This window comes from Ovis canadensis, chromosome 3 (assembly GCF_042477335.2).
Source record: "Ovis canadensis isolate MfBH-ARS-UI-01 breed Bighorn chromosome 3, ARS-UI_OviCan_v2, whole genome shotgun sequence".
NCBI classification, from domain to species: domain Eukaryota; kingdom Metazoa; phylum Chordata; class Mammalia; order Artiodactyla; family Bovidae; genus Ovis; species Ovis canadensis.
The window spans coordinates 31,758,565-31,786,541 of record NC_091247.1 but is presented as its reverse complement, the minus strand read 5'-3'; the positions used below and the strand labels follow the sequence as shown (position 1 = coordinate 31,786,541).

At 44.4% G+C, this 27,977-nt stretch overlaps 2 protein-coding genes across 5 annotated transcripts; one reads left to right on the top strand and one right to left on the bottom strand.

Annotated features, from left to right (window-relative positions):
- Positions 1-13,317, bottom strand: FKBP1B (FKBP prolyl isomerase 1B). 4 transcript variants are annotated; one of them, XM_069582738.1, is made up of 4 exons: positions 13,228-13,317; positions 6,396-6,443; positions 1,639-1,751; positions 1-609 (listed from the first exon to the last, which is right to left on the bottom strand). In XM_069582738.1, the coding sequence occupies exons 3-4, from the start codon at positions 1,747-1,749 to the stop codon at positions 481-483; spliced, it is 240 nt and encodes a 79-aa protein (XP_069438839.1). In that variant the 5' UTR covers positions 1,750-1,751; positions 6,396-6,443; positions 13,228-13,317; the 3' UTR covers positions 1-480. The 4 variants fall into 4 exon arrangements, with proteins under 4 accessions (XP_069438839.1, XP_069438840.1, XP_069438836.1 ...); XM_069582739.1 differs by lacking the exon at positions 13,228-13,317 and adding an exon at positions 13,072-13,100; XM_069582735.1 differs by lacking the exon at positions 13,228-13,317 and adding an exon at positions 10,408-10,727.
- On the top strand, positions 13,206-27,744 carry WDCP (WD repeat and coiled coil containing). Its single transcript, XM_069582671.1, has 5 exons — positions 13,206-13,338; positions 19,164-20,970; positions 23,665-23,782; positions 26,021-26,111; positions 26,301-27,744. The coding sequence occupies exons 2-5, from the start codon at positions 19,183-19,185 to the stop codon at positions 26,458-26,460; spliced, it is 2,157 nt and encodes a 718-aa protein (XP_069438772.1). The 5' UTR covers positions 13,206-13,338; positions 19,164-19,182; the 3' UTR covers positions 26,461-27,744.
- The last annotated feature ends 233 nt before the right edge of the window (positions 27,745-27,977 follow it).

Below are 27,977 nucleotides of genomic sequence, written 5' to 3'. Positions count from 1 at the left end.
TTTGTCAAGCACAGAGCCTTTATTTTACATACCGTTTCCAAAGAGGACATTGTTTAAGTCAGCAGAACTTCCGAGAGAGAAAGTGACAGCAAAGGTAACTGGCTCAAGTCCCTCTGTGTACAGCACGTACGTTTCATGTCTGAGCACCTTGTGTGTCTGGCTTAAGTAAAAGTAAGGCAGTGTAGATTGTGCGAACAAGAAATCTGTTCTGTGATCAGGAATGGCTGCTACATGCATCACGCAAAATGCACAACCTGAAACATTTCAATCTGCAACCGAAGTTTCCTCAAGCAAAGATTAGCGTGAACAGTGACGGAACACAGACAGAGCAACTTGGGCAGAGAGAATGGATAATGCCATGGGGCAGTGAGGTTAGCGCACTGATCAAGAGCCCCAAGCAGGAGGAGCCGTCCCAGTGGCCGAGCAGGCTAGGAGGGTGAGCAGCAGCCATCTCCAGCCACCTTCAGTTCCTTCCTGCCTTCACTCTAGGTTGAGCAGCTCCACGTCAAAGATGAGGGTGGCATTGGGAGGGATGACACCAGGGTGGCCTGTGGCTCCATATGCCACATCAGGAGTGCAGGTCAGCTTCGCCCTCTGCCCCAAGCTCATCTAGCAGGGATGGGGGCAGATGGGGAGAGGAGAAAGAGGACCCAGCTTGATTTAAAAGAAAAGAGTAAGGTAACTGTCATTTTCCCAAACCATCCTCATGGTAACCCTGAAGATCTGAGATGAATTTTATATGTGGCACACTGAAGTGATGCTAAGAGTTGTAACCAAGGCAGATTGCATGTCAGACTAGCAGAGACGTAACTACGGACAGTAACTTCAACACTGTAGGCTCAAATTCATTGATTTAGCAAACAATGCTGGTTATTCAATTAGAGTACACCTCAACACTTCAATCTGTTCATAATTTTTCCTTCTTTCAAAGAAGCCTAAAGAGGATGTGTAAAGACCATATATGCATGTATATACTCATGTAGGTGCTAGGACCAATTCATTAGATTAAGAGATTAGAAGGCACAGCAAGGAACATCACGTGACTTCATAGAGGAAGGAAGAAGAGCCTGAACCAGGGCTCATCACAGCAGTCCTCAAGGATTTGTCTGGCATTAGTGGGACAACTGGTGAAATTTGAATAATCAATTTTTAAATTTTGAATAACTGACTCAAAAATTTGAACAGATTGGCTAATAGCATTATATCAATGTTAATGTCCTGATTTTGTTCACGGTACTATGGTTATGTAAAACAACATTTAGGGAAGCTGGGTAAAGAGTATATGAGAACTCTACTCATATAATATTTTTGCAAGTCTGAAACTAGTGCTTTTTTTTTTAAGTTAAAAAAAACCCTAAACAGTAGCCTACCCCACCTCTTCTGCTGTTTCAGTCCTGAACAGCTAGTAGCTCACAGGCTTGCTCAGAACTGGAGGGATGTGCTTGGGAAGACAGCCCCAAGTGACAGGCAACAAAAGGGGTGGGGACACAAAGCCAGGACTGAAACTAGGTGGCATTGCCAAGCCCTGGCAGTGGAGTCAAAGCAGTGATGGTCTGTGATGGGGGAGGGTGGAGGGCAGAGTGCAGAGCCCAGACCCCTAGCTGCTCAAACTCCCCTTAACAAGGATCCTCTTCTTACCTGGGCTGCGCCCTCTTCAAAACCCTTGATGACTTCCTGTTTGCCAATTCTGAACTTGAAAGGCTTGTTTCTGTCTCTGGATGAATCGAATTTCTTGCCATTTTGAAGCATTCCTATGAAAGCAAGGATAGGGTGGAAAAGAGCTGTGGTCATGAGATAACTCCCATTTCAGGTTCAACACGTCTAGTATGGAATTCCTATTCTGTACAAACCTGCTGTCTTCCTGTCCTCCCCATCCATCCCGTTGACTAAGCAAGCACATCCCACCAATCACCAAATGGTACAGATCTTTGAAGTCCAGGTATTTTCTCTACTTTTATTACCACCACCCTGTGGTCTCATCAAGCCACTATCACACTTTACCTCTGGACAGGAACTGACTCTAACGAGTCTTGTTGCTCTGCTTTTACTCTTCCATTCCCTTCTCCACACTGCACCCAGAATGGTTTAACACACACACACACACACTCACACATGCGCACGCACGTGCCTGATCCTATTATTCCCTTGCTTCTGTAACTTTCCTAAGGGAGAATCCGAATGCCTACGTTGTATCCAGGCAGTTTAAGATCTAGCTACTGCCTGCCTGACAACCTTCTCTCTGTCCTCCCCTTCTCCCCTTCCCTTCCCTATTGAGGTCAGACCTTTCTCAAGTACTTCTGCACATTGCAAATTTTTTTATGCACCTTCCTTAGCCTGACAGTCTGTTTTCCCAGGCATTTCAGTTTCAGGTTGAGTCCTCACCTGATGTTCTCAAGGTTCCCCCCCTACACAAAACCCAAAGGTCATATCATCCTTTATTGCAGCGAACAGTGTAAAGTGACCCAGCCAGTCAGGGGCAGCCTCCAGACCTCATACAAAAGGACTGTGTGAACTCAGGACACCCTGAGTGTTTTCTTAGCAGACTGAAGTATCCCTCAGCCTCCAACTGCAGATAGCTTGTCATTCCTGATGTACACGCATGTGTTGTCTCAGTCCAGCTGCCTAAGAAGCAAGAGCTGCTTTTCTGTTTTCTGTTCTTACTGGTGTCTCTAGCTCAAATATTAGACATTCTGCAAAGGATGCTACTTCATGCCTTCTTCTCATGGCCTTCTTTGCCTGGACCACATCAGAAGGCAGTCTGGGACCAGAGAAAGATCTAGCTTGTAAATTCAGAGATTAGATTCTGAATTCACTTTGGCACTAACTCACTGTGTGAACTTAGATCACTTTCTCTCTGATCTCAGATTTGCCGTGTTTCACATGAGAGGTCTAGTGTCTAAGTATCTGTGATTCCACATCCTAATTCCTACAATATAAATGTATACAAGAGACATTCTTACTTACCTATTTTCTCAGCAGAATAAATTGGGCTCTTTCCCTGGGTACTAAATCAGGCAAAGAAGAAAACCCTATTGCTACACAGAGACACACACAGATGGATACTTCTGTATCAAATACACGAGATCAAATACAAACTCAAGCATACACACAGGTTGCTAAGATATTCAGAGATGCGCATGCATGCTCACATACATTTATGCACATGCACTCAGAAGAAAACCCTGATGGCCAAACAGATGCTAAGAAAATATTTAGATACGTAGATATAATGCAGTCACACAGACACAAACTTGTACAGTACACATATGGATATGCACATACACACGCACATACATCCACACCCTCCATTTAAAGACTGACTTTCTCATTCCCCGTACTCCTCAGGTTTCATATGACTTAAACCACTTCAGACCATAAACTTTTATCTACTGCAGCAGGTTCAGTCAAAACCATGCAGTCCAGAAACAGACACCGCAGACACCACAGACACATGGTGACCGGATTTAACAAGGGTGCCACTGAAATGTAATGGACAAAGGGTGATTTTTCTTATTAATGTTGCTGATTGACTGTATATACATATGAGGGAAAATGAACCATCAAAGTGAACCCCTAATTCACCCACACATAAAAATCAACTCCAGATGAATCACAGGCCTAAATATGAAAGATAAAATAATAAAGCTTCTAAGAAATAATAAATAGAAGAAGAGCTTCATCACCTAGGATAGACAAAGATTTCTGAACACAAAATTACTAACTGCAAAAGGAAAGATTCATATGTAGAACTTCATTAAAATTAAGAATTCTGTTCAAAATGGGACTTCCTAGTGGTCCAGTGGCTGAGACTCTGTGCTCCCAATGTAGGGAGCGTGGGTTCAAACCCAGGTCAGGGAACTAGGATGCATGCCACAACTAAAGGATCTCATATGCTGCAATGAAGACCCAGCACAGCCAAATAAATCTATATTTTAAAAAAGATCCTGCATGCTGCAACAAAGAGAGTCTCACATGCTGCAATTAAGACCCACTGCAGCCAAATAAATAAAAATTTAAAAAAAGAAATCTGCTCAAAGGATGCCAATAAAGGAATAAAGAAAAACAGATGCTTTGGAATAGGAGATGTTTAGAATAGGTATAGCCAACAAAGGACTCAAATCTAGAATACAAATGAATTCCTACAGATCAATAAGATAAAGACAGACAACCTAATTTTTTCTTAAGTGGACAAAATTTAGGTGAACTAAAGAGGACATCCAAATGACCAGGAAGCACATGAAAGGGTACTCAACTTCCTTAACCATCAGGCCTGTGCAAATAAAAACTACAAGGAGATACCCTGGGAGCCCACCAGAGAGGGCCAAAATCAAAACAAAAACCTGATGATACCAAGCGGTGATGAGGATGCCAGAGAACTGGAATGCTCAGACATGGCTGGTGGCAGTGGAAACTGGCACAACTACTTTGGAAAGCTATTCGGCAGGATCTGCTACCTCTGAGCAGGTATAACCCTGTGCCCCAGCAATTTCACTTCTATGTTTAGCCAACGAGGTTGTCTACATATGTGCACCAGAAGACATCTATAAGACTCTTCAAAGCAACACCATTCATAATGTCTAAAAACTAACAATCCAAATGTTCATCAACTGTAGAAAGGATAAATTGCAATATATTCATGCAATGACCTAAACTCCTGGATAAATCTCACATACATTAAAAGTGAAATAAGAGACCTAATGAAAGAAATAACCCCAAAACAAAAGAGTACATACTCTATGAGATGAAACCAATCTATAGGGACAAAAAGTTAGAATGCTAGTTACCTTTAGGGAAATGTAATGACTGGCGGGGTGGGTGGGGGCGGGGGCGGGTGGGGGGGCTTCCCAGGTGGCACCAGTGGTAAAGAATGCCCTTGCCAATACAGGAGACGCAGGAGACGTAAGAGACGTGGGTTCAAACCCTGGATTGGGAAGATACCCTGGAGGAGGGCCTGGCAACCCACACCAGTATTCTTGCCTGGAGAATCCCATGGACAGAGGAGTTTAGTGGGCTACAGTCCATAGAGTTGCAAAGAGTCCAACACGACTGAGGCAACGTAGCATGCACAAGTGAATGACTGGGAGGTGCTAGAAGGGTCTGTTGATCTGGGGGGTGGTTACATAAGTGTGATCACTTTTGAAAATTTTCATCAATCTGTACATCTTAGAGTTATGTTCTCTAGTGTATTTACATATAATAAAGTTTACCAAAAATTCCCAGTCTCTGACTGGGTTTGATGAGACAGTCCCTCCCCAGACCAGAGCTGCCCATGTCTAATGTTAGTATTTAATGCACATTGCCTCCTGTCTGCATGTATTGTGAAAAGTCTTTACAAAAGGATGTTGTGGTTTCGGTAACTTGATAAGTACTGGTCTGTCTGCAACATGTAGAACAGATAAATCAATTACATAGGTCAGAGGCCCCAGAAGGCTCATGGTAATTAGGACACATCACCGGGAGATGAAACACAGCTCCAGCCCACTGACGTCAGCCACCGGCAACACAGCTGTTGAGAAATACCCACACTGTCTGCCTAGAATTAACCTGGCACTTCACACTGGCCCAGAGAACTGCTAAAAATGGCCCCTGTCTGACTCTATCCTAGGAATTAAACTGGCCTTGCTGTCTGCGAAGTGGCTGTCACCAAGTTCACCACATTGGGAAGAAGGTCACAAGGCAGAGCACTCCCCCTGCACCCGCTTTGGAACAAACATTTGCTCATTGATCTTCGGCCAGAAGTCCTCAGGAACTCCATCTAGAATGTTCCTCAGTGCACCTGGCCTTCCAATCCATATCATCCATGAGGGCTCAGCAGAGATGTGGGCCCTCCTCTGCTCCCACAGCACCACAGGCACTGCCCTCCTCCATGCCCACAACCCTGGTGAAGGGAGGGATCCTCTTGTTTCATGTTTGTGTCCCCTAAGTGATCAGTAAGAGTAGACTGAATAGTCTATTTCCCCATAAAGAAAGGGGATTCTGAGGAAGTCAAGACTTCACTTCTTTCATAACACTGTAGGATGAAAAGGAAGTCTGCAGGGGGCTCAGGGCTCTGAGAGCTATAAGAGGAATTTCCAAGTATCAGACAGAACCAGAGGGGCCAGGGCTCCATCCTGCCTGCAACAGACAGAAGGGAAATGGAGATGGCTGGCTCTGTCAGAGGCTGGTACCATGGTGGGTCTTGCTGGTAGAAGAGGGGAGGGATTAACCTTGGCAGTGCCCTTTCTCATTCCCTCAAGGCTGGCTGGGGGAGATGGAGATGGCTGGTCAGAGGAAGACTTGGCTGCCCTGGGCTTGGGGCCTATTCCGGGGGAGCAGATACCTCTGGAGAGGTGTCAGAGTAGAGACCTGCCTGCAGAGGGGCAGGTTTGGATGAGAGCATAGGGGCCAAAGCCTACCTGTGTAGTGCACCACGCACGTCTGGCCCTTCTTGGGGAACGTCCTTCCTGCAAGGAGACACAAAGATCCAGGAATGAACAGCAAATTGGGAAAAGTCACCAAGAACATTTCAGGTGTGACTTGTGACCAAGAGCTCTGGCCCACATTCCCCTCCATACCACAGAGAAGCCCATGGCTCCAGTTCTGGCTCTGTGCGGTGTATGAGTCAGTGGCTTTGTGTGAGTGACTTCACTTCTCTGGCCTTGATCTGAACTTTATTTCCTTGGGTTCCACAACTTTGCTCTCTCCTGGTTGTTTCCCTTTCTTTGATTGCTCTTTTTACTTTCCTTCATCCATTCCACAAACCTGACAGCCTACTATCTGGCAGGCCTGGACTAGATTCCAGAGACACAGAGCAATCTATGAACTCACAATGAGGTTCGGGAAATAGATGCATAAATAATAGATTATAATGCAGGGTGACGACTGCACAAGGATGAATAACAGTGAAAGTCACTCAGTCATGTCCGACTCTTTGTGATAGCATGGACTATACAGTCCATGGAATTCTCCAGGCGAGAATACTGGAGTGGGTAGCCTTTCCATTCTCCAGTGGATCTTCCTGACCCAGGAATTGAACCGGGGTCTCCTGCATTGGAGGTGGATTCTTTACCAACTGAGCTATCAGGGAAGCCTGATGATTCTGAATAAACAGAATCATTCACAAATATTTACTGAATACCTGCTCTGTGTAAGGCCTGATCTCAAGATACACCAGTGAGTTACACAGACCAGACAAGATTGCTACTCTTTTGGAATTTACATTCTAACGGAGGGAGACAAACAATACTCAAATAAACAAGACAATATAGATTGTGATAAGTTCTCTAAAGAAAATAAACACAATGATGAATTGCAGAGAGATACAGTGGGACAGGTCATTTCAGAATGGCTGATCCAGGACAGCCTCTCAGAGATGACATTTGAACTGAGACTTGAAGGATGAGGAACACACTGGGAAAAGCACTGTGGGAAGAAGCAGCAGGCAGTGCATAAACCGTGAAGCAGGAAAGGGTCAATGCATTTACAGAATGAAAGGAGCCTAGATGACTGGAAAGAAGGGAAGGAGGTGGAGACAAGTGGGAAAGAGCTGGATTTAATTCTGCAAATTCTTTAAGTGCAACAAGAAGGCATGGGAGGGCTTTAAGCAAGAGAATGACATAATCTGAATTAAGATTTTATAAGATCATTCTGGCTGCTCTGTGTAGGATGGACAGTTAGGCGCCTGTTGCAATAATCCAGACAGAAAATCAATGATGGCTTGAATTAAAGTGGTTGGCAGCAGAGAAGAGAGTAAAATAGATGGGAGATATGTTTTGGAATTGGAGCTGACAGGGCATGCTAATGGCATGGAGAAGGGGATCCAGGATGAGGGAGAAGCATGATGTTAAGGTTTTAGGGTGGGTGACTGGAAGGCTGGAGGAGCTGATTCCTGAGATGGGGAAGACTGACGAGGCACAGATTTGTGCAGGTGGCAATCTCGAGATACCTATTAAGACACATGAGCTTGTACTGCACGTAGGCAGATAGAGAGTCTGCACTGGAGCTATAAATTTGGGTGGGATCTAAAGGCCATGGGACTGGATAACAAAGCCTTGGGAGGGTAAACAGCTGAGCCAACATGTAGATGAGGCCCCAGGGAGGGAGCAACTAACTAGTGTCAGGGAAAGTATTCGAGAGGAGATAATGGTTAAACTGGGTCTTAAAAGATGAGTAACTTGCCAGAGGAAGTAAGGGAGATAATATGGGAAGAGTGAAGCACATGTTCAAAGGCTTCGAGTCATGCAGTAATGGGAGCCTGTCTGGTTTCCTGCTTTAACCTTAAGTTCTAGCACACAGTATAAGCTCAATAAATATTTGCTGAATGGCTAGTGTGTTTAACAACTTGCAGACAGCTCGATAAAGCCAGAGAAAAGTTGGTGGTAGGGATAGGGACTGCTAGTGAGAGATGAGGCTCCAGTATGGAAGGTAACAGAAGGCTATATCTGTCTGCCTGGAGAAAAAGGAGGATTCCTTAAAACATTTTATGCCCAGAGAGGGGCATAATCAGATATGCATTTTAAAAAGTGTGCAGACTGTGGTGGAGAAAACCGTGTGGGTGAGGTGGGAGGCCAGACGGAAGGCCAAGAGGTGAGACTGGAGGTGGGAAGACCAGTTTAGAGACTGCGGAAATCTGGGTGAGAGATGGTGATGGCTGGAACTAGGGCAGAGGCTGAGGAGATGGAGTCTTCAAGATACTCAGCAGGAGAAGTAGGCAGGATTTGTTGTAGGCTCGACCAAGACAGACATCCTCAGCACAGCAGCATCGTTATTGAAATATTAATTGGTGCTTTCTCCCACTCTAGGTTACAGCATGGTACCTGGCCCTTCTGTGCTTCCTTGACTTGGGGATTTAGACTGAAGTAAAAGCAGAAGGCCAAAGTTCCTCTGTGCCAAGTCACTTCAGTCGTGTCTGACACTTTGTGACCCAATGGACGGTAGCCCATCCGGAATACTGGAGTGGGTTGCCATTTCCTCCTCCAGAGGATCTTCCTAACCCAGAGATCAAACCCAGTTCTCTTATATCTCCTTGCATTGACAGGTGGATTCTTTACCACTAGTGCTACCTGGAAAGTTCCTCCAGGCTTTCCGTAAAAATCTGATCTGCTTCAAGAGAAAAGCCCCTTGTTCCTAGCCAGGGAGGGAGGATAAGGAGAGATCACTCTAAAGGTTTCTTTGAGCCAGGGAAGGGAGAAGAGGCCTGGAGGCCCCTGGCAGAATTCTAAAGCAGTGCCCTGGGTGGGGGAGGGTGGTAAAGAGACCTCAGGGAGATGCTTCCTGGGATCCAGTACAGAGGTTTCCAGCATAGAAAAAGAAGCCTGTACCTCCGGAGTGATCCAAGGTCCTGGCTGGGACTCCTAGGGACCACTGTTTTAAAATTAGGAGGGTGGCCAGGAGCCAAGAGTCCCTCCAATTTCCTTGGGTTGGGGGAGTGTCAACACTGCCTGACACACAGTTTGCCTGTCAAATCCTGCAGAAATATGGGCTCCAGTCTGTATTAAGGTTGGTTTAAGAAATGGAGAAAGCTACTCCTGGCACATCCAAACTCAATTACACAAGGGTGATGCCTGGGATGCCTGGCTTGGGAAAGTGTCGGGTGCCAACCCAAGGCAGGAAGCAAGGGAACACAGAGGAGCGCCTGGGAGTGGGGAAGACCAGGAGCAGGAGTTCTGTTCTGGACTTGCTGACTTTGAGGAATCCGTGGACTTCCAGGTAGAGGCTGAGCAGCGGCTGGAAAAACGGACCACCGTGAACTCAAATCCGAGGCCTGGGCTGGACGCTTAAGTTTGGGGGCCATTGGTTTCAGCCGCTCATGAAAGCTGAAGTGGACAGTGGACAGGCTGGCCGGAGAGGCTGAGTGGGGCAGGGAGCATAAAGCAAGATGCAGAGACAGTGGAGGAAGCGCTCCGCCTTTTCCAGACTGGCTCGGTCCCTACAGAGTCTCACCGTCCAGATCGCGGGGGGCCGCTCGATCAGAGGCCCGGAAGCGGGTGCGTTAGAAGGGGGCTGGCCCGAGCAGAAGAGACCCCAAAACATCTCTTTTCCCCGTTTCCAGAGCTCACTCAGCAAGGCAGGGAAAGCGGAGCTGTAACCCGGCCCTAGGAAATCAGCAGCAGCGGATAACCGAGCGTTTCCAGCCGCAGCAGCGCCAGTCGGAGGCGCCCGGGGCGGTGGCGGGCCGCAGACCCCAGCCTCCCAGCCTCCGCCTCCGTTCCTCTAGGTGAGCAAGCGCGGAGGGGGATGGCGAAGGGTGTCTGCTAGAACCCCCAACAATCCCATGTCGGGTCATCTCCCGCTGTCCCCATCCTAGGCCCTCTCCCCCTGTTCTGCACCCCTCCGCGCCACCTCGGAATCGGACCCCCCCCCCCCCCGCCCCGCCACCGGGCTCCGCCCCGAGACCCCTCCTCCTCCCCCGGCCCCGCCACCCGGTACCGTCTCCCGGGGAGATGGTCTCGATCTCCACGCCCATCGCGGTCCCACTGGCCCCGCCTCCGAGGGTCCCCGCTGCTGCCCCGACCCCGGCTCGGCTCCGGCCCTGGCCCGCTGGCGCTCCGGCTCGCCTCCCCGCCGCCACTGCAGAGTCGGAGGAGGTGCGGCTGGAGTCGGGACCTGCGCAGGGAGGGGCCACCGGGAAGGGAGCGGCGGGGCGGAGCGGCGCGGAAAGGTGGGGTCGACCGGGGCGGGGCCCCGGGGGAAGCGACCCTGAAGCGACTGCTCCAGAGCTTGACCAGGCTAACGATCATTAACCCACTGATTGGGGAAGATGTTGAGGAAGGCATGCAGACACTAGCGCATCTACCCACCCATCTGTCCCTCCCGCTCTCCCTCCCTCCCTCCCTCCATCCCTCCATCCATCTGTCGACACATTTATGTAGCACCTACTATAGCCAAAGCTATAGTTTTTCCAGTAGTCATGTATGTATGCGAGAGTTGGACCATAAAGAAGGTTGAGCATCGAAGAATTCATGCTTAACATCTTAATTCTCAAGAAGGCTCTTGAGAGTCCCTTGGACTGCAAGGAGATCAAGCCAGTCAATCCTAAAGGAAATCAACCCTGAATATTCATTAGAAGGACTGATGCTGAAACTGAAGCTCCAATACTTTGGCCACCGATGTGAAGAACTGACTCATTGAAAAAGACCCTGATGCTGGGAAAGACTGAGTGAGTGAAAGTTACTCAGTCGTGTCAGACTCTTTGTGACTCTATGGACTGTATAGTTCATGGAATTCTCTAGGCCACAGTACTGGAATGGGAAGCCTTTCCCTTCTCTAGGGGATCTTCCCAACCCAGGGATCAAAGCCAGGTCTCCCGCATTGCAGGTGGATTCTTTACCAGCTGGGAAAGATTGAAGGCAGGAGGAAAAGGGGATGGCAGAGGACATTACGGTTGGGTGGCATCATCGACAGAATGGATATGAGTTTGAGCAAGCTCTGGGAGATGGTGAAAGACAGGGAAGCCTGGAGTGCTGCAGTCCATGGGGTTGCAAAGCATGGGACACCATTGAGCAACTGAACAACAGCTCTGTGTTAAGCTGGGGGTGGATAGGGGGAGCAGTCAACTTGGTCTCACAGGTAGGTGGAGAGGGCCAGCAACGAAACCAACACTTTAATTAACTGCATTCACTGCCATAGAGTTCAGAACCTCACAGAAGCACCAGAGAGATACCTACCCTAGCTAGGCTGTTGGAATCTGTAGGGGCAAGTTGTGGGGGTGGTGGAAGGGGTGGGTGGAAAATAAACCAGTCATTACTGACTCTCCCCCACCCACCTACACCCCTATACTCCATCCTGCATAGTTCTTAGGTAGGCATGGGTGGCCTCCCGCCTTTCAAGGCAGAGAACTGCACCCTGGGGATACCAACCGAATTAAGACAATTGTCCTGGAGGAATCCAGGCTGTGATGAGGACAGGAACAGTTACCGCCTGGAGTGATTTAAGTTGTGGGATGAATGAATGAATGATTTCTACCAGACCTTCACCTCCTTCCAAAGGAGACCCAGGAATCTAGAACGGTATTTTTTGGAGGAGGTAAGCATTTGGAGAAGGAAATGGTAACCCACTCCAGTGTTCTTGACTGGAGAATCCTAGGGACGGGGGAGCCTGGTGGGCTGTCGTCTCTGGGGTTGCACAGAGTCGGACACGACTGAAGCTACTTAGCAACTTAGCAGCAAGCATTTGAAAAATGAATGGAACGTTCAATTTTTTCTCTCCATGCATTGTTGCAAAAATTGATACGAAGGTATGGTTCTGACAAGTGGAGCAGGAAGACAGGCATGGGAAGAAAAGCCTGAGCAAAGAAGAGAGAGCCCTAGGTGTTACTTCTCCACTTCCGCACTCCCCTCTCTCCTAGATGGTCAAGGCACGGACTTCAGATTATCAGAAGGACGGCTGGCTGTGTGTTCAACAAACATGATCAACTATCGTGAGGGTCAGGATCTGAAATTCCCCATGAGCTGCCCCAAGGCGTGGCCCAGAATCTGGCAGGGGTATAGCTGGCTTTAAGCCTAGTGAGTTGTAGCTATGGTCAGGCACTTTTGGGGTAAGTGTAGAATAGCGGTTTGTAATTAGAGCAGGTCCATGGAGCGGAGTCAGTTACATATACCCTATTTTGTGTATGGAGAACATCTTTCTGAGATTTTAAAGGGGTCTTCAACTCCTTCTCTACCTCCCCATCCCTGCTGCTTCCCTGAAAAGCTAAGAAACCGTCTTGACTCTAGGGCCCAGGACTCCTTCTTAGACTGCTGCTGCTGCTAAGTCACTTCAGTCGTGTCCGACTCTGTGAGACCTCATAGATGGCAGCCCACCAGGCTCCTCCATCCCTGGGATTCCCCAGGCAAGAACACTGGAGTGGGTTGCCATTTCCTTCTCCAGTGCATGAAAGTGAAAAGTGAAAGGGAAGTCGCTCAGTCGTGTCAGACCCTCAGCGACCCCATGGACTGCAGCCCTCCAGTCTCCTCTGCCCATGGGATTTTCCAGGCAAGATTACTGGAGTGGGGTGCCATTGCCTTCTCCCCTTCTTAGACTACGAGGACCGAAAAGATGCGGGGGAAACCGCTAAACCTCTCAAGGGACGAACGGTATCAATAGCAGTTTTACCTTCGATGGCGTTTCAGGCGGAATACAACTCCCAGAGGTCTGTGCGGCAAAGCTCGAGCTTATTGGCCAATGGGAAGGACCGTCTCATAACGGGACACAAGCAATAGCCAATAGGCAGGGGGAATTGCCTAGCTGGTACAGCCCCGTCTCACCTACCGGGCTCTGGGAACCGATGCTTCCGGAGTCTGCTTGGGACTTCGGATCAGAGCTCTGTGTGCTCCGAAGGTCGCGGGGAAACTGATTTTCTGTGGGGCAGTGAGACCAAAGGTATTTTGTCTCTACTGCTTTCCGGCCTGGCCTCTGTAGGGGAGGCCAGGTGGGCGGGGACGGAAGTGGAGGGATCTGGGCTTTGGCAGACGCGGATTAGAGGAAGGGTTACAGGTGCGAGGAGATGACTAGAAGGGTGGGGGGCCTCGTGAGAGGGCTGGCGGATGCGGAAGAGCAGGGGTTGGGTTTAAACCAGAGAATATATTACTTGTGCCTCACGAGTGACGCTTCTGGGAATATATCCTAAGGAAGCCATTCAAAATGAACATGCTTTATGCATAAATACCTTTATCCCAGCGGTATTTGTAAAAAGATAAAGTTGGCTATAACCAGGTATCTCACCAGTGAGGAAAAATTATGGCACTTTCTCAACAGTGAGGAAAAGTGGTATGAAGTGGCTTCTAAAAGTAATTTATAAAGCTTTTAAATAACACGGGTGAAATCCTAATATAATGTGAAGCGAAAAGATCGTGGTATGAAATGGTGCAGTATGAGTGAAAAAGTTTAACATCAACTGCATAGAAAAATGTCTGGAGGGTTGCAGTCGTAATTTTCTTTCGTTGAATTTGAGTGTGTGTGTGTGTGTGTGTGTGTGAATTTACCTTTTGACCTTTTTAAAAAATTTATTGGAGTATAGTCGATTTAAAATGTTGTGTTAGTTTCTGCTATACAGCAAGTGCATCAGTTATACATACACATATAGCCACCCTTTTTAAGTTTTTTTCTCAATTAAGTGATTATAGAGTGTTGAGAATACTTCCCTGTGCTATACAGTTGTTCAGTTTCTACATTTTGAGGACTCTTTTGTGGCCTCATGGACTGTACCCTCCCAGGCATCAGTACTGGAATGGGTTGACATTTCCTTCTCCAGGAAATCTTCCCCATCCAGGGAGTGAACTCTAGGCTTTTGCATGCCAGGCAGATTCTTTACCATCTGAGCCACGAGGGAAGGCTCATCCTATACAGTAGGTCCTTATTAGTTTTTTATTTTATATATAGTAGTGTGTATGTCAATCCCAGTCTCCCCATTTACCCCTTCTTTCCTCCCTGGTAATCATAAGTTTGTTTTCTACATCTGTGACTCTATTTCTGTTTTGTAAATAAATTCATTTGTACCATTTTTAAAGATTTTACATATAAGCAATGTCATATTCCTAAAGGAGATCAGTCCTGGATGTTCATTGGAAGGACTGATGTTGAGGCTGAAACTCCAGTACTTTGGCCACCTGATGTGAAGAGCTGACTCATTGGAAAAGACCCTGATGCTGGGAAAGATTGAGGGCAGGAGGAGAAGGGGATGACAGAGGATGAGATGGTTGGATGGCATCATCGACTCGATTGACGTGGGTTTGGGTGGACTCCGGGAGTTGGTGATGGACAGGGAGGCCTGGTGTGCTGTGGTTCATAGGGTCGCAAAGAGTCAGACATGACTGAGCGGCTGAACTGAACTGATAAGGGAATTTGTCTTTCTCTGACTTATTTCACTCAATATGAGAATTTCTAGGTCCTTTTGACTTTTCTTATGTATTAATTTAAAACAATAAGTGTAAAGAACTTGGAATTATTTTATAATGAAAACACAGTAAATTTGGAAAAACAAGTTGGGAAGTATGTAACTTTAAATTTACTGGAAGTGCTCCAATTCACCTGAGCCCCTTGACTGTCACTATGAGTTGTCTTAGTTTTTTTGTTGTTGTTGTTGTTGTGCTGCATCTTAGTTGCAGCTCATGGGATCTAGTTCTTTGACCAGGGACTAAACCTTGGTCCCCTGCATTGGGAGTGCAAAATCTTAGCCCCTGGACCACCAAGGAAGTTCCATGCGTTGTCTTTAAAGAAGATTAGAAACAGAAGAATTAAATGGCTATAGACTGAACACCGGATCCTGGTTCTGGCCGTCTCTCTCCTGAATGAATACATTCAGCTTTTCGCTTCATAGAGGAACCAGGGTTCCTGATTTGAGAAACCTTATCATCTGAGGGTGGAGAGACTAACAGGTGTACATACCGTTAGCTTCAGGCAAATATTTAAAAGATACAAAATAATTGAGGTACACCTGAAGGTCTTTCGCCTTTGTCTTCTTGGTTCTCTGATCTTTTTACTACTAGCTCTGTAACAGTGACTCCCAAATCCTTACCTCTGACTGCCTAAGGTACAATGCTACTCTATAAACATCTTAAATAAAGCACGTGCATGCGTGCTTAGTTGCTTCAGTTGTGTCCGACTCTTTGCGACCCTGTGGACTGTATCCTGCCAGGTTCCTCTGTCCATGGGATTTTCCCGGCAAGAATACTGGGAGTAGGTTGCCATGTCCTCCTCCAGGGGACTCCCCCCAACCCCAGGATTGAACCCACAACTCCTGTGTCTCCGGCATTAGAGGCAGATTTTTTACTGCTAGGCCACCGGGGAAGCCCACATTAAACTTGTTGCACACTACATTGTTCTTACCTCTGAAGCATGCTCTGCCTTCTGTAGCTCTGATTAATGGTTCATCAGTTTCCCAAGCTGAAAATTTGTATGTTGTCCTTAATTCTCCTTTCTTCCTTAGCACTCATTCCACTTGATAATCTATTTCAGTTGTCTTAAAAGTATCTCACAGCTACAAGCTTGGCTCACTTTCTCATCCTGACATTCAAATTATCTATGTCCCCCATTTTAAAAATTAATTAATTGATTAATTTTTTAATTGATTGATTTTTAACTGGAGGTGAATTGCTTTGTGGTGTTGCAATTGTTTCTGCCCATGGACCTTTATTAAATTGTCAGCTTCTTAGTTTCTCAGGTCTGTTCTGCACAATGTTGCATGAATGTGTACTGGTTTCTCTAAATTCCAAATTCTTCAGCAGGCCCTTTATGATCAGAGATATAAGGTTGGAAAGGTGTAGCAGTATCAGAAAATATAAGGCCTTCAATGCTTTGCTAAAACATTTTGGAAGAACTTTTATATGTATAGACTGGAGACTCATCAAAGATATTTGAGCAGAAATGCCCAGTTACCAGGAGCTGTGACTTTTCTCAGGCTTCCTTATTGGCTCAGAGGTAAAGAATCCACTTGCAATGCAGGAGACGCAGGAGATATGGGTTTGGTCCTTGGGTTGGGAAGATCCCCTGGAGGAGGAAATGGCCACCCATACCAGTACTCTTGCCTGGAAAATCCCATGGACAGAGGAGCCTGGTGGGCTATAGTCCTTAGGACATCTACAGTCCAAGCCGGACATCTCAAGATAATTCTGCGTACACTCAAAGAGCCCAGGCTCTGTGGAAAATAAGAGACTGGAATGAAGAGAATTTCTCCTTATCCTCCTCTGTTTAAAAGCAGGAGGTGATCAGAACCTGGACTAATTATTGTTGTGTGTTTAAGGAATATAGGCCAAATTTCCTTCATTTTTATTTTTAATTTAATTTTATTGAAGTATGATTTATTTACAATATCATGTTAGTTTCAGGTATACAGCACAGTGACTCAGTTGTATATATATGTGAGTATATATAATTAGTGCTACAGTGAACATTGTGTTGCTTGTATCTTTTTGAATTATAATTTTCTCTAGCTATATGCCCTGGTGTGTGTGGGGGATTGCAGCATCATATGGTAACTCTAATTTTTTACCAAATTTCTTCTTGTTACTAAAGATAAAAATATTAAAATTAATTCTTCTAAAAAATTTCAGAGACTTTATTATCAAGTTTGTTTTTCCCTTATTCACAAACTCTTACCCTGGGCTAACCCTGGCCATACACACTCTCAATGACATTAGACTAACTTGGGTGGCCTAAAACATACCATATAAATTGCTTTTGATATGTAATTGGCCTATTAGGAATTTTCTTTGCCCAGGAAAATGTATCATGCATTATTTATCAATAAAAGTCTTTTAAAAGTGCATAAGTAGCTATTAGGGAAGTATATATATTATCTTACACAAGACCAATGGGTTTGAGATGGCAGCCTTCTTCATTAGTAATGACAGAGGACATATTTCTCCATTTAGCAAGCTACTGCAGAACCACTTAATCTGACATCATGTGTAGAAGTAAAACAGACCTTTCTGTCTTGGTAAAAGATTCTAAGAGTAGGGACAAAGCTAGCAAAAAGGTATGAGAAAAAAATGCAGACAAATGAAAATCAAATCTACCAGTTTGGTGGAGAATATATTTCTTTGGATTTAGAGTCTGAAGACAGCTTCTCAAGTTCTGTCTTTGATGCTAGGTAAACCAGGCAGGGTTGAAAAATATCCATTAGATTCAGTGACATGAGTAGCACTGGTGGGATGGTGGGAGTTGTTTCAGAAGAGGTAAGAATGGAATCAGTTAGGAGTGGGTTAAGAAGAGAATGACTGGTGAAGATGGACACTGCATGTTTAGAGAATTCTTTGATTAAATATTCTAAGATTAAACATCACTTAGAATGTGTTTATTGATCATCATAATTGTTTTGTAATATCAAATTGCCTGTTGATATTCTTCAACCACTTTAAATTTTGTCTTTTTAACTGGCTAACAAGAACTTTTCATAAATTATTTTTTCACATTTGACTGTTTAGTTTCATTTTTCAGTTAGAAAGGGACTATTTGACTAAATGCTTATTAAAAAACAGTTTTTCAAAAAAAAAAAAAAATAAAAAATAAAAAACAGTTTTTCAAAAAATACGGAAATAAAGACTGTTCCACCTTCTCTCTTTTCCCGTCTCACTCCTTCTCAGCATGTACTGTGAACAGTTTGGTATGTGTTATTTCTGATCTTTTTCTGCATCTTTATGTAAATATATACACACACATGTTTATAGACATAGAGAGGTGGATTTCTTTTCATAAATAGAAGCTTACCAGATGTGTTATATTGTGAATTTCAGTGCTTTGGGGGAGGATTTTTCTGTGTCATTATTCATGGAGCTTCCATATTTTTTAATGTATTTCCATATTGATGTACATTTAGATTTTTCTCTTATAAAAGACACTATAGTAAATCCTTATACATATACATGCTGGAGTATTTTTATGGTACCGTGAAAAGTCTTTCTTTTAAATCTCTTATATTTTTTACATATTTTTTTGCATTTGGATCTTTAATTTATCTGGAAGGTGTTTTGTTATAAGATATGAAAGCCAAGTTTCTTAACCTTTTAGAGCTTCAGCTCTGTTGTCTCTCACACAAGAATAATAGTGCTAACCTCACTGGACTATTACATGGATTGTATTGAATTCCAGATGCTTTTGAACTGTGGTGTTGGAGAAGACTCTTGAGAGTCCCTTGGACCTCAAGGAGATCCAACCAGTCCATTCTAAAGGAGATCAGTTCTGGGTGTTCATTGGAAAGACTGATGCTAAAGCTGAAACTCTAATACTTTGGCCTCCTCATGTGAAGAGTTGACTCATTGGAAAATACTCTGATGCTTGGAGGGATTGGGGGCAGAAGGAGAAGGGGGCGACAGAGGATGAGATGGCCGGATGGCATCACCAACTCAATAAACATGAGTTTGAGTGAACTCCAAGAGTTGGTGATGGACAGGGAGGCCTGGTGTGCTGCAATTCATGGGGTCGCAAAGAGTCAGACACGACTGAGCGACTGAACTAAACTGAACTAGCACCACATATGGCACATTCTGGATATATTTATTCTCTTCCTTTCCTTCTAATTTGGCCAGCAAATTCCTATAGTAAGTGGATGTGTATATAGGATATTGTCTTTTTGCATATTCAGTAAGAGTCGAGTCATCCTGATTTCCTCTGTTTTGCCGTGTCTCGCATTTCACAGAAAGGCTAAACCAGTTGTCTGGATTTGTCTGGTTATATTTTCATGGTGTAACTTTCCTTCTTAATTATTTCAGAGAACCTTTATCAGAAAGGATGGAGTTGGGACAAGGAAAACTTCTCAGGACTGGACTGAATACATTATATCAAGCAATACACCCAATTCACGGCCTTGCTTGGACTGATGGGACTCAGGTAGTCCTGACCAATTTACAGCTTCACAGTGGAGAGGCCAAATTTGGGGACTCAACAGTCCTTGGGCAGTTTGAATATGTGTATGGGGTGTCCTGGGCTCCGCCTGGTGCAGCTGACACACCCACTCTGCTCGCTGTCCAGCACGAGAAGTGTGTCATCGTGTGGCAGCTGTGTCCTAGCCCTGCAGAAGAGCCAAGCAAGTGGCTGATGTCTCAGCCCTGTGAGATCAGACAGTCATGCCCTGTCCTTCCCCAGGGCTGTGTGTGGCACCCAGAAAGTGCCATCCTGACTGTGCTGACTGCTCGGGATGTCTCCGTATTCTACAACATCCACGGTGACAGTTCCCAAGTCAAAGTGGACGTCAGCACCCAAGGCCTCATTCACTGTGCGTGTTGGACCCAGGATGGCCAGAGGCTGGTGGTGGCAGCAGGCAGCAGCCTGCACTCTTACATTTGGGACAGTGCTCAGAAGACTCTTCACAGGTGCTCCCTCTGTCCCGTCTTTGATGTGGACAGCTACGTGCGCTCAATCGGGGCCACTGTGGACTCACAGGTCGCTATAGCCACTGAGCTTCCGCTGGACAAGATTTGTGGGTTAAATGCTTCTGGAACTTTTGACGTTCCCCCTAGTGGTGAAGACACTTGTCTGCGTGCTTTACCAGTTACTGATCCACTTTCCTCTGAAACAAATTCTGAAACACCAGTGTCGTCATCCTTTTCTGAGCCTCTGGATCTAACTCATATCCACTTCAACAGATTTAAATCTGAGGGTAGTTCTCTTACTTGTCTAAGAAAAAAAGACTACTTGACAGGAACTGGCCTAGATTCTTCACATTTGGTCCTTTTGACCTTTGAGAAGGAGGTTACCTGCAACAGAAAAGTCATCATTCCAGGCATTCTGGTTCCTGATCTAATAGCATTTAATCTCAAAGCACAAGCAGTCGCAGTGGCTTCCAATACATCTAATGTAATTTTTATCTATTCTGTCATTCCGTTATTAATGCCAAACATCCAGCAGATTCAGTTAGAAAGTAATGAAAGACCAAAAGGCATATGTTTCTTGACAGATGAATTACTATTAATTTTGGTGGGAAGACAAAAGTCCACTGACTCGGCATTTCTTCCTTCTTCAAAATCTGATCAGTATATGATTCGTTTGATTGTTAGAGAGGTAATGCTGAAAGAAGACTCTCCAGTAACACTGAGTGAAAACCAGAGTGGTAACTCTGCTTTCAGTACTCTGATAAATAAAACAAATATAAAAAAGCTAATTGAAGATCTTTCGCCGGATTTTTGTCACCAAAGCAGAGGGCTCTTGTTCACAGCTAATAGCAGCAGTCAAAGTGGACGGCCTGGAAGAACCCTTATTGAAGAAATAGAAAGTCCTGCATCCAGCATCTGTGATGGCTCCACAGTCCTAGAAACTCTAGATGCCAGGCCTGTTAACTGGTCAGTAACACTGCCCAGACCCAGCGGCACACCAGCCCACACCAGTACCGCAGAACCTCCTAACTTAGAACGGGAAAAGGAAATGTACCAGCTGTCTAAGGAACTGGAAGTTGTATCTAGGAACCTGAGTGAAGTGCAGCGACATCTTTCTGAACTCAGCAACTTTCTGCACAATGGAAAGAAATCCTCTCCAGTGTACCCACTCTCTCAGGATCTGCCTTATGTTCACATCACTTGCCAGGTAACTTCTCCTCTGGGGGAACTACCACTGGCTCCTGTAGCCAGTATGTGCTGCAAGAGAAATTTATTGTTGAGGCAGTGGGGTTCTAATTGAACTTCACTGAGCTGGGCATGTTATGTTCAGGCAAGTTTTTATACCTTTTCAGGTTGGTTGGATAGGCCCACATAGCAATATACACCATGACTTTATCATGCGCATGGTATGAAGACATGAATTCTTGCACTCATTCTGGCAATCTATGTTTAGAAAACAAATTCTTAAATCATGCTGTTTCATTGAGAAGACCTTTTCTTATATGCAGTTGCAAGCTCTCTTCCACTTATAAGAAAGGTTATAGTCATTACAATTTTTTAATGTACCTATGTATTATTGTATATGCAAACATAAAATATTTAAATGGGCTCATATAATATCTTATTTTATCATGAATACTTTCCCATTGAACTTGGTCCTGCTTCTCCTCCCTGTAATCCACTTTTAGCTAGTAGCTTAATGTGGATCCTTGCATATTTTTCCTTCATACTCATATAATCTTACACAGATCTTTGCTTAATTCATAGGTATATAGGGGTTGGGGTAGTGATTTTCTCATTGTTTTACAAACATGGGGTCATATGGTGTATTCTTTACTTCATGCTGAGAGCATTCTGTTTATTCAGTTCTTCCCTTGTTGATGGACAGTCACTTTGTTTTCAGTTCTTAGCCACTCCAAATAGTGCTGCAATAGTATTCTCATATGTATCTATTTATATTCATACTTTTATTTCTATTGGCTTGGTTCCCAGAAGTGGAAGTGTAGATTTGAAGAGTATATATATATAATATGTATATGCTTCTACTTTTAATAGAGTTGCCAGATTGCCTTTCAAAGACTTTTTACTAAACAATGAATCATCACATGCCCGTCAGCAACATATGGGACTATCCTTTTCCTTACATCCTCACCAATCTGATGAATGTGAAGTAGTATTTCACTTTTATTAATTGTTTTTCCCATACTGTTGGCTATGATGAATGCTTAATCATGGATGACTCTTTGTGACCCCGTGGACTGTAGCCTGCCAGGCTCCTCTGTCCATGGGATTCTGCAGGTGAGAATACTGGAGTGGGTTGCCATTTCCTACTCTAGAGGATCTTCCCAACCCAGGGATCAAACCTTGTCTCTTGTGTCCTCTGCATTGGCAGGCAGGTTCTTTTACTGTGCCACCTGGGAAGCCCCTGGTAATTCACTACTGTTAATGAATTTGAGTATATCCTCATGTGTTTTGGTCAGTTGAGTGTGAATTGCCTTTTGCTCATTATTTGCTATTGAGTTACCAGTTTACAAGAGGTTTTCTAAAGAAATTGATAGATGTATAGTAACCTAGGTTTTCTTGTATTATTTTATTACATTAGTTTTTACATTTATGTTTTTAATCATTGATTAAAATTTTCTGAAAGGTAAGTAGTTGTGCTACCGACATTATTAAAAATGCATCTTTATCCCACTGAACTTGATCTACCAAATTTCTTATATATAAACTTACATATCCTGAGATCTAATTCTGGTTACTTCTTACTGCAGCTACTGTAATACTGGTCTTTGTCTAAAACTTTAACAGTACCACACTGATATGATTACTGTGGACTTATATATCTTTGTTTAAAGATAAATAGATATATCTTTTGTCAGTTGATAGTTAGCATTTTTTTAAGCAGTAAAGCATTTTAAAATTAAGGTATGTACATTATTAGACATATGCAGTTGCATACTTAAGTACAGAATATGCACTGTGTGTCCTCCATGGCTAAATTGTGTGTGACTCTCTGACTCCATGGACTGGAGCACTCCAGGCTCCCCTGTCCATGGGATTCTCCAGGCAAGAATACTGGAGTGGGTTGCCATTTCTTCCTCCAGAGGATCTTCCCAACCCAGGGATCGAACCCATGTCTCCTGCACTGGCAGGAAGATTCTTTACCTCTGTGCCACCTGAGAAGCCCAGAATATGCACTGCTGCTGCTACAGCTAAGTCACGTCAGTCGTGTCCGACTCTGTGCGACCCCATAGACGGCAGCCCACCAGGCTCCCCTGTCCCTGGGATTCTCCCAGGCAAGAGCACTGGAGTGGGTTGCCATTCCCTTCTCCAATGCATGAAAGTGAAAAGTGAAAGTGAAGTCGCTCAGTTGTATCCAACCCTTAGCGACCCCATGGACTGCAGCCTACCAGGCTCCTCTGCCCATGGGATTTTCCAGGCAAGAGTACTGGAGTGGGTGCCATTGCTTTCTCCGGAATATGCACTAGGAAACCAAAAAACTTCATGTGGCTCACTTTATTTCAGTGGCCTGGAACCAAAATCTGCAATCTCTGAGGTATGCCTGTTTCTAAAACAGCCAAGCAGTTTTTCCTCACCATCTGATTGTCTTTCTCATGCTGCCATCCATCATCCTATAAAGCTATTAGTCTCATCCTAGAAAAACCAATTCCTAGAGATAAAGACATAACCTTGGGGAGGAACAGAGCAAAAGGAAATTTGGGGTTGTATCTTGTCTGTTGCTTTAGTTGTGCAAAATAATGCAGCAAAAAGCTCCTTATTAACACTGAAGTTGATAGTGGTAATAGATAAGAATTTGTTAAACTGTACATTCTATTCTTAAGAAATGTTAACCCCATTGCTTCTGCAATCAGTTTAACAATTTTTATCTTTATTTTTGAAGAAATGTCATTTTGTACGTCCTGTTGTTGAAAAAAGAATGATGCTTCTCTGCAATGGCAAGCTAAGACTCAGCACAGTCCAACAGACTTTCGGCCTCTCTCTTGTTGAAATGCTGCATGGTAGGTAAAATTCAGAAGGCGACTCTACCCGATATCCCCTCCCTCAATTTTGTGACTGTCACTGGTGATGAAAATGAGGTGTACCAACCATTTAGTGATTCAGTAGACAGTTAAAAAGTATTATTAATTGTTATTGTATATCTAGGCCTGTTATAGGTGCCGAAACACACAGAAAATATGGGTTCTGCCCTTAAGGAACTTGCAACCTAGTTGAAAAACCTGAGTGCACACATGAAAAAACTAAATAGAGTTGCAAAGCAATACGTACCAACTGCAGGAAATGACAGAAAACCTCATATGTAGTAGTTGCATTAAAACATAAAAAGCATCGCAGAATATTTCTTTTGTGTGTGTGGCGGGGGGCGGGGCTCTGTGCACACACATTCTTTCATCTGTTTATTAATTTGGGGGCTACACCACATGCCATATGAGATCTGAGATCTTAGTTCCCCAGCTAGGGATTGAACCCTTGTCTGCTGCAGGGGAAGTCTTAGCCACTGGATGGCTAGGGAAGTTCCTATATTCTTTTTTTCAAAATATTCTTTCCCATTGTGGTTTATCACAGAACACTGAATATAGTTCTCTGTGCTATACAGTAGGACCTTATTGTTTTCTTTCTTTTTGGGGGCCGCGCCTTGAAGCTTGTGGGGTTTCAGTTCCCCAACCAGGGATTGAACCCAGGCCACAGCAGTGACAGCCTGGAATCCTAACCACTGGGCCACCAGGAAACTCCCATAGAATATTTCTTAAAGGCATTGTCATTTTTTTTTTAATTTATTTTTTTTATTGAAGGATAATGCCTTTACAGAACTTTGCTGCTTTCTGTCAAACCTATGAATCAGCCATAGGTATACATATATCCCCTCCCTGGAACCTCCCCCCCATGTCCCTCCCCACCCCACCCCTCTAGATTGATACAGAGCCCCCGTTTGAATTTACTGAGCCATACAGCAAATTCCTGTTGGCTATCTATTTTACATATGGTAATGTAAGTTTCCATGTTACTCTTTCCATACATCTCACCCTCTCCTCCCCTCTCCCCATGTCCATAAGTCTCTTCTCTATGTCTGTTTAGGAGCTGTCATTTTAATATGCAGCATACGTGCACATGAAGGACTCTCCTAGATGCCTTAGGACTGACTCATGCCTGTGTTCCATCTGATGGGCAACATGGTGGTTTTCTTATGCCTCAGTCTTCAGGACAGCCACACGCTAAACATAAAGTGTTTTTTTAATTTCATTTTTTTTTCCTGCTAAACGTTTGTAGCATCAGCATTTTTCTATTTTGATACATGCATTTATGATACGACTTGATAACTGTAATTTTTACTGGGTTAATATTCTGTCTTGGATATACCATATTTTTTTTCCTTCCAGTTTTATTGAGATACAATTGACATACAGTGCTATAAAGTGTACAACATAACAATTTGACTTAATACATCATGTAAGTTAGTGAAGAGCCATCATCTCATATAGACAGAAAAACTTTTTCCTTGTGATGAGCAGTATTTACTCTCTTAATACCATATTTCAGTTTGCCTTGTTTTCTTTGACATTTAAGTGGTTTCCAATTTTTCATTATCATCAATAACACTAATAAAAACCTTTCTGTATTTTATACATTTTTGGAAAGTGTAGATTTTCAAAAGTGAAATTACAGGGTCACAGTAGACTCAAAAGAACCAGAAAAAGTCCAGGTATGTGTTATACCAGTGGTCCTAGGTTACCTCAGAACAAACTATTTAGGATTATCTGGGCATTTCTAGCCTGGCGCTAGTCAGCTCAACCTCCTTGGGTGTCTAGAGGCTGGCATGGATCTCAAAAATATAGACTTGTCCTCCATAGAGTTGCTGTTGCCAGCTTTGCGTAGTTTCTGGAGAAACTACTAGATGGCATTAGAAAAGGTAGGGACACCATCCACACCCCCTAACACCAGCATGCACACATGCACACACGAGCTCAAATACATGACACTGACCCCTTAATGCCTAGCCCGGGCGTTAATACCTGTCCCTTAGCTCTCCCTGTCACCCGTCATCAATATCCCATTCCTGCTGTGTAACCTGACCCTCAGTTTCACCCGGCCCCTCCATCTCTGTAAAGTCTTGTGATGGTCAGGTTCAGGATTATCAACTACTACATTCTTTCTCTCAAAAAAGTTGTATTTGTGATATTTTTCTTTATTGAGTAAGACAGGATATCCTGAATTGCGTGTGTGTTTATTTTACTTTGCAGACTCCCACTGGATCCTTCTTTGTGCGGACAGTGAAGGCTTCGTCCCCTTAACTTTCACAGCCACACAGGAAATAATCATAAGAGATGGCAGGTCAGATGACTTCCAAAACTCTGCCTCAGAGCCTTGATAGCAGTCCTTCCCTTGGAGTCTTCAGTGATGGATTCCCCAAAGTGGAGATACCACCGGCTCTTCTGACTAAACTGGCAGTGTAGTCTGATACTTATCAGCAGAGTATGTGCTGCACAGACGAGGCCATTACTAACAAGAGCTGTTTTCCAGGGTGGATGCTCCCCAGCTGGGATCTGCAGTGCCGCTGGGAGGTGAAGCGCTCGCCATGGCTGGCTCCACCACTCTTCCCCCCAGGCTGCTGTTCCCTGCTCCGCAGCAGAGCCCAGTCTTTGTTAGATGGCTCAGAAAGCAGTTATTTATGTATTCATGACTGTGTGGTTTTGTCTAAGGGCAGAATTCCCGGCACAAAACAATATTATGGTGCCATATGGATTGTGTTTTATGGTTTCTCTGAGGCTTTCTGTCCCTTGCCCAAAAGGGCATTAAAGCTCTTAGAAGCACTTAAAAGGTACCTCAGGATTGTAATAGATCTTCTTCTTGGCTTCAAGTTGAGTGTGAGGAGTGCTGGAGAACATCTGCTCCAGTGTCTCTTTTACCCTAAATGAGCAGGAATGCTCAGAGCTCAAAGGAAAACAAAAAATCGATTCATTTCTGCTCCCAAGACTACCTCGAACAGGAAGTAGTTCTGATGTTGGATTTAAACCTAACCCTGTCACTTCCCTAGAAAATTCTGGCTGACAGAAGTCCAGGAGCTCCTGAAATCTGGCTCTGGGCAAATTTCAAATGATACTTAAAGTGCTTTGACTCCCTCTGGGCCCCACTGAAGCGGGTCCTGATGTTACTAGCACAGTGCCAAGCACAGGTGAGGCCTGTGGCAGGATTTTGTGCTGTTGTCACTCAGGATTTCTCCCTGAGAGGTTACTCATCTCCTATTTTGGGGATCCTAAAAAATGCCCTATTTTTCTCCCAGTAATCAACTCCCTTAATTTAAATTGCCACCTTAATTTGTCTATTTTTATGTTCTCCCCATTCAAGTCTTGCAGGCCAGCATAGAATCTGTGAGAGAAAGTATTTCAGAAAGTTGAAGGTTACACTGACTCTGAGATAGTTTCTTATAATTATGGGCTAAAGCACCAGCTTAGCCTAGTGGAAAGAGCCCTGATCCCAGCTTCAGAAAGACTCACCACTTTTCAGAGTCATAGACTTCTGGCACTGCAGCGTAACGAAGGGATTGATGTGTGACTAGTCAGAACACATCTGCAGGTACGTTCTTTCAGCCGTAGGAGCTCAGATGCATAGGAGCACAAATGCCTCTTCCTCTTTTCTTTTAAAGTCATCTGGAAAGATCTTATACCCTTGAGGACTCCTGTCTGCTAGTTTATGAAGATGGAGCAGGGATAGGGAAGAGGCGAGAGCCACTTTGCGGTTGAAATGCATTAGAGGAGACCAGTGGCTGAGGACAGCCTGAGGCCTGGCTCCATTTTCGAAGGAAGTGTCTGGTGGAGTGAAACCTCACAACTGTGAAGCCTCAAGATGGGGTCTGGGGGACCTGATAGCAAAATCTGTGTAGGTGCCCCAGAGTGTACGTTATAGTCATTTCGCTGGTCAGAATCCTGTGGATGAGTCTTCAATAAAATTACTAATGGTTGTTACAGCTGTTGTGAATGTTTTTGTTTTTTAAGTTTATTTATTTTTGTGTGCATTGGGTGGCATGCAGAATTTCCCAGACCAAGGATTGAACTTAGGTCCTCTGCATTGGAAGTGAAGAGTGCCAACCACTAGACCACCAGGAGAATCCTGTTGTGAGTGGTTTTTTTGTGTGGGTGTATGTGTGTGAATATTTTAATATTTACTTTGTGATTGTTTCTGGTTTAAAGGAATGTTCTT